The 11538-nt window shown below is 46.4% G+C and overlaps 2 protein-coding genes across 9 annotated transcripts; both read left to right on the forward strand.

Annotated features, from left to right (window-relative positions):
- Positions 1-89: 89 nt before the first annotated feature.
- Positions 90-11450, forward strand: LOC122615071 (centrosomin). 8 transcript variants are annotated; one of them, XM_043789932.1, is made up of 11 exons: positions 92-412; positions 5171-5214; positions 5612-5985; positions 6047-6310; positions 6387-6554; positions 6619-6837; positions 6909-6972; positions 7036-7277; positions 7653-7847; positions 8265-10389; positions 10456-11450. In XM_043789932.1, the coding sequence occupies exons 1-11, from the start codon at positions 228-230 to the stop codon at positions 10710-10712; spliced, it is 4137 nt and encodes a 1378-aa protein (XP_043645867.1). In that variant the 5' UTR covers positions 92-227; the 3' UTR covers positions 10713-11450. The 8 variants fall into 8 exon arrangements, with proteins under 8 accessions (XP_043645863.1, XP_043645861.1, XP_043645867.1 ...); XM_043789934.1 differs by lacking the exons at positions 92-412; positions 5171-5214 and adding an exon at positions 5351-5540; XM_043789928.1 differs by lacking the exons at positions 6387-6554; positions 6619-6837; positions 6909-6972; positions 7036-7277 and having other exon boundaries at positions 90-412; positions 10456-10523; positions 11243-11450.
- On the forward strand, positions 4248-5132 carry LOC122615073 (lysozyme 1). The gene has a single exon (XM_043789937.1). It carries the CDS (start codon positions 4439-4441, stop codon positions 5000-5002), a length of 564 nt encoding a protein of 187 aa, XP_043645872.1. The 5' UTR covers positions 4248-4438; the 3' UTR covers positions 5003-5132.
- Positions 11451-11538: the final 88 nt, after the last annotated feature.

Genomic DNA, 11538 nt, shown 5'->3' on the forward strand with positions numbered 1-11538 from the left:
CGTAAATCGACGCACAGCGTTGCCACGCCGGCATGCGAACTTTTTCCCGTTGTATGGCAGTGCTGCCGTACCATACACGGTCGCATTTCGATAAGCGACGCCAGAAACAGCTGTTTCAGCGCGCTTCATTTTCCAAACAGAAAAAAAGCGTAATTGTTAGCGTCCTTTGTGAAATTGTCAAGTGTTAGAATTATTGTGTGCAAAAGTTAACTATTTAAGGACCTCCCATGGACCAGTCTAAGCAAGTTTTGCGGGACTATTGCGGCGATGGCAATGGTACCTGCGCGTCGTCCTTGAGGGAAATCTCATTGATTGAGACCGTGACCAGTTTCCTGGAGGAGAATGGCGCCGCCGAAATCGACAGAAGGGTCCTGCGCAAGCTGGCCGAGGCCCTGTCCAAAAGCATAGACGAGTAAGTGCGAAATGCCAGCATAAACAATAACATACCAATAAGACATACCATCGAATCTCCAGTCTACTGAGAGTGCGCAGCAGATGATCGCCATGTGACATGGTGATGGTGCCCACTGTGATCGGGAACTAACGCTCTCAGCTGGAGCTCTCCCAGATCCGCAGTGCTCGGCCCCACAGGGGGAGGTACGCTCACAGGCACAGGCGTACAACCCACCCCAAAAAATTCGAAGAGAGGAATAATAACACATCTGCACTGAAAACAAATTTAAACCAAAGTTTCGTCATTTTGTATATAAAAATGTTTTGAAATACATTTAGTAATTTGTATTCTATACATGTGTAAGTTTTGTGATGAAAAGAAATTAATGTTCCTTTGCACTGCTGTACGTTTTACGTTTTTTTTTAAGATTTTAAGCATTATCATATATTTAAACGTTGACTTCAGAAATCTTTTATTCGCCAAAGCTATTTGTATAAATTGCTAAAAGTTTGGTACTAAAACGAAATATATTTTTCTAAGAAAGTATACCGTATAATAGAAAAAATAGTTTGCGAAAACTGTTAAACGAATAATTTTTAAAATTTTAAGTAAATTTTAATGAATCAGGAGCTCTGATAAATGGTATTTTTGTATTTAAATTAAGCCAAATAGCAGAAATTAGGTTAAAATGGGAAAAACACCGAATCCCTTAAGTATGCAACTGATATTTGGCAGATTCTGCGTGGCCAATGAAGCAAGTTTGCTCACTGCCTTCTCGCAGTGTACGGCATTGGGAAATGCGTAACATCTGCTGAGCGCATTTTCCGCTCCTCGCAGATGAGTCCGAGTTTTCCGCCCCATCCCTGCGCGCTGCCTCGGGTCGCTCTGAATCGCTCTGAAACGGTCGCATCGCAGTTTCAGTCAGTTATGTTCTAGCTTTCGGTTTATTTGGACGTGCAGAGAGCGTTTTTCGGTTTATTTTGCTTGCCTCTCGGCTATCAATCGTGCCATATGTACATATATATATATACATACACTCCTACTCATATATATACGTATGTAAATAGAAACAATCAGCGGGTCAAGCGTTGTGCGGGTGTGTGAGTGATTGATTGTACATGCATATCTGTACATAAGTGCAATTGTTTATATTGCACTGCGAGATACAAAAAGTGATAGATTGATTTGTATTTACTGCCTACGGCGCTGTGGATAAGCTATTCGGAGGATGCTGGTGGTTCTCGGTTGAAAAACAAATCGAAATACACAGATATATGTACATACAGATGTATGTACATATAAAGTACAAAGTGTGCTCGGATGTACAATAATGTAATATATACTTAGAAATACTAAAGATATCTGTGCATTTGCCCCCTGATGTTGTTGTTGTCGTTCGTTTCGTTTGGTTTGCTTTAGTTTGTCGCCACGATGCTGCGGCTAATTTTAGTCGGGGGAAAAAGTATACGAATTAATTTGTGGAATAGCGCATTCCATGGGTTCAATCGACAGTCGACAGTCGTATCATCGTATCATTGGCTGCGATTTCGCACTTCCTGGAACTCTGACTTGCCCCATGAGTCGTCTTATCAGTCGGCAGTTTCGTATGCTCCGTGTGTGTGGGCTAGTTACACACACACACGTGCATCCACCAGGGGTCATGGACTCGTGGAATTAACCCCTATGGGGTAAGAACGGAAAAGAGCACCTCTTTTGTTGCCCTTGCAAACTGCAATGCTCGGTTCCCTACCCTCGGAAAAAGCATCCTGGTTGGTAAAGTACAGTAGCGTACATATAATGTGTAATTTGAGGCGAATTTATCATGCAAATGGGTCATTCGATTGTGTTTTTTCGAATTAATAAATAATAATGAATTTGAAGAAGATACATTAGTCATCATATAATTGAGTAATATGCCAAGATATTTGAGCGCATCCTCTGAGACGTTGTTTATAAAGAACTTTACTACTTTATCGCTTGTTTAATTGACATTTTCTTTGTTATTTTGAACAATAATCGAAATTGAAGTATATGTACACATTATTCTGCATATTTTCGAATGAATTTAAATATGATAGGCATGCGATATTCTGAAAACAAAATAAGGTCAATTGCACTTGCATTATGCCTACCTGTCCGAAAACCTTCAAGATTCAGTACGTCCTTTGGCATGTGGTTATTGTCTGAATTGCCTCCTTCGCATATCACTCGATGCTGGCTCGATCCACTTCTGTTTATTGTTATTGTATTTCTTTGTTGATTAAAGCAGGCGCCTTTGTGTGTCGTTGGCCATAGTTTGACACCCACTCGAGGCGCGCCAGGCAGCCAGGTAGATGAGTCTGCGTTCCAGGCGAGGTGAGAATGGGCTGCTAACTGCAGTTTACCTGGCGATGTGAGGGCTCTAAAATGCACCCGCTCTGAAGTTCAGGTGCTAACCGAAGAGACACATGTTCCAACACGGTGCCAGTGCCCACCTGTTGGTGTTATTGACCAGTTCGCTCAGCTGGCGCTGCTCGACTTAAACCATTGATTTTCATTACCACCATAGTAACCAGCGATAGCCGGATGGCCAAAACAAAACAATGAGTGAAAATGTTTGGCAGAGTTTTCGCGTTCCGTTCACATTTTGCCGTTTCTAATGCGGTCGCCGTTTTGCAGTTTGCTCAATTCCCAAAATAAATAACGACATAGGTGCGTGCAGTGTATGTGGTGGTAGTTTCTCGAAAGATGCGGTGGCCCACATGTGGCGTCGTCCATTCCCCATCCCCTCGGATGGGATGCATCCCGTCCGTAGGAGCGCCAGACTCTTTGAAGCTTCTTCCGCTCTACGGCTGAATGCTCCTGATTGCTGCTGCGCACGTCGCATCGCCCAGCAGCCCATGACTCATGGCAGCTCGCCCCTTGGAGGGCGACATGGCGGATACGTAACGAAGTCTGGCGTGCGCCGCGAAAGTATTTAGGGAATAAAGCCAAGAACAACAACAACAACTACAGCCAGGGATGACGTGTCCACCCCGTGTAAAAGCCACTAATTAAATCTCAAAATTAGAGTCGCTGCAAATACAGAGTCTACTAAATCTACTGAGGGAAAGTGTACAAAAAATATAAATAAACGCGAGTAACAGCGCAAATGCTAAATGAAACATAGAATATGGCGGGTATCTTTCGATCTACCTCACTGAACCAAACGGCGGATGTGCCTGGCTCCCCATTCAAGAGATACTCTCTGAATTCCAGCAACTCGCCATTCTGGTAAGTCCTATATTCTACATTAGTTGGGCCCACTGTACATACGTAACATACACCGTCTAATTGGACTTCCCTCTTCCCCGATTCACGGCGGATTTAAGGCGCGGAAGTGTAATCTCATCCATTCCGACTTGTGGCTTTTGGAAGTGCGATCATTCAAGTGTGACTTTAGCTGAAATTTAGTTCACAGCGCAATTGGGCAGAATCGAAAATAAAAGAGGTTGATTGCCGATTTGGGCAATTGGGTGTGTCTACAATTGATAGAACAAACGTACTGTGCGGATCATAGTTGTATTCCATTCTATTCAAAAGTTCTTTTTGTAATCTAACTGTGAAGGTCAAATCGGGTTTCTACTTGGAAACTGGATAATTGAAAATATTTCAATTTCCTTCTTATTTAATATTGTTACAACCATTGTAGTTTGGTTGTGAAATCAATATAGTATCCCACTGTAGGTGTTCATTTGATTGAAATGATTCTGCTACTTTCCCGCACCAATGAATATCTCGTGAAAACAGTGTAAATCTCTTAATTAGACAATATATGCTCAAAATGGAAATCTCGATCATTTCCAGTTCACTTTTTCGTACAAGGGAGAAATGTCATTAATTAGTAGTATTTATTTAGCAGTCAGAACAAAGTGCAACACAATCAAACCTTGTTGCAATTGTCCGTCTATTTTCCACTATTTATTGCCAATTCAAGTCATAAGCCGGGCCAAATAATGCAAACCGGTTATAGAATCGGATTAAGCGCGCTAGCCAAGATCGCTAGCTGCTAGTAGAGATACCTTGATGGCCGGAGTTGGAGAGCCACTTCGTGACTGGAGCCCGCTTGGAATGGTCCGATCAAGTTGGTCGAAAGTGAGAGTACTCCCCTGGCTGTGGTTCCTGTTCCACGGGATTCCCCCGCTGCTGACCATTCGCCTGCAGCCCTGCGAACTAGCTGGCCAACTTTACATACTGGATGTCCCGAAAGCGGAGTTACCCCTCTGGCTTTGTATTGCCGAGTTCGAGAGCCGCTTCAACACGCACGTCGTGGGCCAGGCCAATGCGGATGGCTCCCGGGACTACGGACTGTTTCAGATCAGCGATCGCTACTGGTGTGCGCCGCCGAATCGCACGGAGTACTATGCATTCAACGATTGCAATGTGAATTGCACGCGCCTGCTGAGCGACGACATCACCATGGCCGTCCAGTGCGCTCGGCTCATCCAGAAGCAACAGGGCTGGACGGCCTGGTCCGTCTACCCGGAGTTCTGCAATGGCACGTTGGATGCCATCGACGAGTGTTTCCAGCCAGGGAATGCCACTGATTGTAAGGCCGGCGACGAGCTGGCGGAGGTCAAAGATTGTTAGAGATTGTCTGCCCATTAGGTCATCACTGCCGAAATATGAGAATTTATGTATGCGAAATTAAAGTCTTAATTACCGTTTAAAGTCGACTTGTTTTATTGGATGTTCTGCGAGGTCACAACGAGTTACTCTTAGTGTGCTTAATTAACAGATTTCTCTCTTTTTTTTCAGCACCAGTCCGGGAGCCCTGCAAGATGTCACCATGGAGAACTCATGTAAGTTCTATCAAATATTTCCTGCTTACTAAATGCTCATATCAGTGGACATCTCTAGAGGTGTTAGAATAGAGAGAACTTTGTGGAATCCCACTATTTTCAAGCAGGCTACGAACTTAACGTCCTATTTCATTAGCATGGAAACCATTGCATATTAGGATTCCGTTTTGGCTACACACACGAGCATTCGTACATTTATTCGGCCGCGCCGTTGCCATTTTATATTTTATATATGGTTGCGCCCTAACGGCTAGGTGAAAGCTAAAAAATCATGAATAGAAATCGCTCATCGACGTCGCATAATCCGAGAAACCTAAAGATTCTTAGTCAGTGAAGATATTCCTAATGCGTTTCCAGACACACTCCAAATTAATTTAAATCTCCGTTTTCATTGCAGATGCTAGTTTCGACGTGGCACGACCTCCGGGCGGCGGCCACTCGCCCTTGGCGATGCAGGGCCGCTCTGTGCGGGAGTTGGAGGAGCAGATGTCCACGCTGCGCAAGGAGAACTTCAATCTGAAGCTGCGCATCTACTTCATGGAGGAGGGTCAGCCGGGTGCCCGAGCCAACACTTCCTCAGACTCCTTGGGCAAACAGCTTATCGATGCCAAGATCGAGATCGAGACGCTGAGAAAAACCGTCGATGAAAAGATGGAGCTGCTCAAGGATGCCGCCCGAGCAATTTCTCACCACGAGGAAATGCAACGCAAGGCGGACTTTGACAGCCAGGCAATAATCGACGAGTTGCAAGAGCAGATACACGCCTATCAGGTAAGTTTTATCTATGCCCATTTTGCAAGCAGTAATCAACAACATTTACTTATTTTACTAGGTGGCGGAGTCTGGACAATCTGGCGATAACGTTGCTGACACCAAGAAACTGGTGCGCCTTGAATCGGAGGTGCAGAGATTGGAGGAGGAACTGATGAAAAGCGATGCTCGCAACATAGCGGCCAAGAGCGAGCTGGAATTCACGCTGGCCGAGCGCCTGGAATCCCTAACCGCCTGCGAGGCCAAGATTCAAGAGCTGGCCATCAAGAATGCCGAGCTGGTGGAGCGTCTCGAAAAAGAAACAGAATCCGCCGAGGCATCCAGCGTAAGTAAATCGATTTAGTAGTAATTCCCTTGTAGAGTATTCGGTAATTGGGTTTACGAGAACCCTTTATGTTTAGAAGAGCCTAGACACTCTTAAGGTCGAAATAGAAGTCTGTAGAAAGGACAACCAGAAACTGGTGACCTCCATTCGATCCCTAGAACATGAGCTGCTGCGGCAAGTTGGCTCGATGAAGGAGGCCGCCAATACGATGGACGTGCAGCGTCAGTCCATCCTGCTATTGGAAGTGAGTCGCAACCTCCCAATTCCTCAGCCATATCCCCCTCAACTTGCAATCCTCCCCCTCCAAGGCCACAATCAAGCGTAAGGAAAAGTCGTACGGCAGTATGATGAAAAACGTGCTTAAGTACGAGGCATTGATAGCCAAGTTGAACGCCGAACTGGAGATAATGAGGCAACAGAATGTTTACTTCCGCGAACTGTCCGATAACCTGCAGCAGAAGGAGGTGCGGCAACTGGATCGCGGCGTGGCCATCGTGCAGCCGATGCGCATGGCGGCGGATGCCGGGGTTGGTATCACATCTTCTCTTGAACGTAGCGGCAGCACATCCTCATTGCATTCAAACTTCTCATCGATCAGCGTTTTGTGTGGCAGTCAGGCACCATCGTCGCACAAGAGCCTTTGCCATTGGAAAGGCAGTCAGGTGAAGCCCTTACCATCATCCAGCGAACCGTGTGCTCAGCTCCTAAAACGTCGTCGTCCACAGCTGCAGCAACCAACGTATCCGTGTCCCCAGTACATGTATCATCAGGGGCATTACCAGACCAGCCATACCCATACCCAGTTGATGGCCATGACGGCGCCAAGTACGGCCTTCTACAACTATTCGCTGCCAAGCTTCACTGGATTCCGGCAGTTCCTTTGGCGCTGGGGCACGTAGCCCTCAAAATCATCCTGTTGGTCGTGCGGGTGCACTCCTGCCTGCAGAATACCCATATACCGCTTAAGGTGTCCTGTGAGGTCGGCCATTCCTTTCGCGGAATCGGACTCCCGTATCTGCCATGTCGGATGAGCTGCCCGTCTAATTTGGACGGCATCTTGTACTCTATTTGATCATCCTTCGTTTCGGTTTCGTTGATAGTTGAAAGAAATCCATCCAATACAATGAATCCGAAGTTGTCCACATTCAATTCGAACAATGTCGCTCCCTCTGACGTCGACAAATTTGTTGTTAAAGTGTATTAAATTTGCTCACCTGTCTCTGTCTCAATTAAATGAATGTTGCTGAGCTCCATTAAACGTATTAGATAAACCTAAGCTAAGGCCTTGTTTTGATTCATCCAATAGCTGTAGCCATTTCCGGTTTTCTCTGATCACTTTCAGGCCAAGCGAGATCTGGGCGCCCAACTGGCGGATAAGATTTGCGAGCTGCAGGACGCCCAGGAGAAGCTCAAGGAGCGGGAGCGGATCCACGAGCAGGCCTGCCGCACCATTCAGAAGCTGATGCAGAAGCTGAGCAGCCAAGAGAAGGAGATAAAGAAGCTCAACCAGGAGAACGAACAGTCGGCAAACAAGGAGGTAAGGATTAAGTCAATATTATTTTCTATTTATGGTACACATATGTACTTATACAGCCCAATATTTTATAGCTTTGTTAATTGAATATGCAAAGATGATTCATTATAATTATTATAACATATGAACATGTTTGTTCGCTTTGTCACAGTACTCAAGTTATTCAAAGCGTGTTTTGTGCTCAAATTTAAATTTAAACACAATGACCCTCGATTGCTCGAGTGCGCCAGACGCACTGTAGGCTACTAGGGCGCAAGAATTGCTAGGAATACCTAAAGATGCTTCGCTTCTATAATTGTCTGACATAAATATGTCGTTCAACAAACTGCTAATTATGCGTGGCACAGGAAAAATGTTATTATTATTATTTTTGTTTTATACATAGTATTTATTATACAAATGATGATGTATTTCTTTTAGAACGACTGCGCTAAGACAGTAGTTTCGCCATCCACCAGCGGCCGTTCCATGAGTGACAACGAGGCCAGCTCCCTGGAAATGTCCACCAACCTGAGGGTGCGCTACGAGCTAAAGATCGGCGAGCAGGAGGAGAAGATCAAGCAGTTGCAGACGGAAGTAAAGAAGAAGACGGCGAATCTGCAAAACCTGGTCAACAAGGAGCTATGGGAGAAAAATCGCGAGGTGGAGCGCCTCACGAAGCTGGTGGCTAGCCAACAGAAGACGTTGCCGCAGATAAGCGAGGAATCTGCCGGCGAAGCGGATCTGCAGCAATCCTTCACGGAGGCGGAGTACATAAGGGCGCTGGAGCGAAACAAGCTACTGCAGCGAAAGGTGGATGTGCTCTTCCAGCGCCTTGCAGACGATCAACAGACAAGCGCTGTGATTGGGCAGTTGCGTTTGGAGCTTCAGCAAGCTCGCTCGGAAGTGGAGACGGCGGACAAGTGGCGTCTCGAATGCGTCGATGTCTGCAGTGTGCTAACGAACCGATTGGAAGAGCTGGCTGGTTTCCTCAACTCTCTGCTGAAGCACAAGGATGTTCTCGGCGTGTTGGCCGCAGATCGTCGCAATGCCATGCGTAAGGCGGTGGATCGCAGCTTGGATCTCTCCAAGAGTCTGAATATGACCCTGAATATAACGGCTACATCCTTGGCTGATCAAAGTCTCGCCCAGCTGTGCAATCTCTCCGAGATCTTGTACACGGAAGGCGATGCAAGCCACAAAACTTTCAATTCCCACGAGGAGCTGCACGCCGCTAGTTCCATGGCTCCGACTGTAGAGAATTTAAAGGCCGAGAACAAGGCTCTTAAGAAGGAGTTGGAAAAGCGACGCAGCTCGGAAGGACAGAGGAAAGAGCGTCGCTCCTTGCCTCTGCCCTCCCAGCAGTTGGATAACCAGAGCGAGTCAGAGGCCTGGTCAGAGCCTGATCGCAAGGTTTCCTTGGCGCGCATTGGCCTGGACGAAACCTCCAACAGTTTGGCGGCGCCGGAGCAGGCGGTCAGCGAGTCGGAGAGTGAGGGCAGAACCTGCGCTACCCGTCAGGATCGCAATCGGAACAGCGAGCGTATCGCCCAGCTGGAGGAGCAAATTGCCCAGAAAGACGAACGCATGCTTAGTGTACAGTGCCAGATGGTGGATCTGGACAATAGATACAAGCAGGAGCAACTGCGCTTCCTGGATATCAGTCAAAAATTGGAGCAGTTGCGAGTTATCAACGCAGCTTTGACTGCGGACCTGCAAGCTATAGGTTCACACGAGGATCAGCGCATGGTGGAGTTGCAGCACCAGCTGGAGCTTAAGAACCAGCAGATTGACCAACTAAAACTGGCGCAAAGCACTCTGACGGCAGATTCGCAGATAACCGAGATGGAACTGCAGGCGTTGCAGCAGCAAATGCAGGAAATGGAGCAGCAGCACGCCGATTCCGTAGACACCCTGCAATCCCAACTAACGCAACTCAAAGTAGATGCCGCAGAGCAGTTAGAAGAGCACGAGCGCCTGCACCAGGACGCTCTCGAACGTGACTGGGTGGCACTGACCACTTACCAGGAGCAGGCTCAACAGCTGTTGGAACTGCAACGATCACTGGACTATCACCAGGAAAACGAGAAGGAGCTGAAGCAGACGCTTGTCGAGAACGAGCTGGCCACGCGGGCCCTCAAAAAGCAGCTGGACGAAAGCACACTGCAGGCCTCCAAGGCGGTTATGGAGCGCACAAAGGCCTACAACGACAAGCTGCAACTGGAGAAGCGTTCCGAGGAATTGAGGCTGCAACTGGAGGCGCTCAAGGAAGAGCAGCGAAAGCTGCTGCAGAAGCGCTCCAACAGCAGCGATGTTTCCCAGTCCGGTTACACATCCGAAGAGGTGGCGGTGCCCATGGGGCCGCCCTCGGGGCAGGCTCCAATGTGCAAACAGGCTGCTTCCACAGTGGTAGGCCAGAGGGTAAGCACATCATCTCCCGATCTGGGCATTGAAAGCGACGCCGGCAGGATATCCAACGTCGAGGTATCGAACGCCCAACGAGCGATGCTCAAGACTGTAGAGATGAAAACGGAGGGGGCAGCGAGCCTGAAGACAAAGTCAGAGGGTGAGTTTGAATCAGAATGCTGCAAAAAAGAGATCACTCAACTAAAAACTGTTCCTTTTTCCACAGAATCTGTTTCACCCGACAGCAAGAGCAGCCTGGCAACTGGTGCAGCCACAGTACACGACTGTGCCAAGGTAGATCTTGAAAACGCCGAGTTGCGGCGCAAACTAATCCGCACCAAGCGCGCATTTGAAGACACCTACGAAAAGTTGCGTCAGGCTAACAAAGCAAAAGCACAAGTTGAGAAAGACATCAAAAATCAAATACTAAAAACGCACAACGTGCTGCGAAACGTTCGCTCAAACATGGAGAATGAGTTATAACGATCGCGCCGACGTCCAGTATATCAGCATTAACCCGAGAGGCCATTCACCCAAAGTTCAATTGCCATTTCAAATTGTTCTTGCCATTCATATAATTTACCTGCATTGTATTTTGTTGTCTCGTTGCTAACTTGATGTCAATTATTTATGTTTTTTTTTTGTTTAAAAAGACCGAAAACAACGAAGCTATTAGTACGAAATACCCATGCATTTTCTAAAGACTGTTGAGGGAATCGAACCCATTGAATGAAATACCACACACCTGTTTTAAGCACGAAACAAAGCTAACTTGAAACTGAGTGCTGACAATATGTATCTAACCCTGCGCACTCATTCATATTGAATGACACATGTATATTAGACTGTATATATATCTATCCCCTAGTATCATAACTTTTACGAATATTCTCTAGCATACTCGACCAGATTCTTGTCTCGCATAACCCTCCATTTTGCATTCAGTTGCGTGTAGTTACTGCCTGATTAATGTATTCTCCTACTGCTTAACTGCTCTTAATCCTTGATTTCAGTTAACCATCGAAACGGATATTGAAATAATTGTTTGACTTGCCGGCCAAAACGGTTTAACTACGTTGCCATCCAATAACTCCTTTTTCGTTCGAAACATCCCTTTGTACAATGTGTAAAAAGTAGTGTGCGTTGTCCTGGAGAACAAGAAATAGATCTTAAGTCATTTGTACCCGTCGTTTTATGGAATAAACACTTGCGTTAGAATTATTTTGATGTGTTTTGTATTAACTGGAGTTGTGGGCCCGACGAATTTTAAAATAATCTTATATATTGGTTTCTAGATCTTTGATTTAAC

Source organism: Drosophila teissieri, chromosome 2R (genome assembly GCF_016746235.2).
Source record: "Drosophila teissieri strain GT53w chromosome 2R, Prin_Dtei_1.1, whole genome shotgun sequence".
Classification (NCBI taxonomy): Eukaryota; Metazoa; Arthropoda; class Insecta; order Diptera; family Drosophilidae; genus Drosophila; species Drosophila teissieri.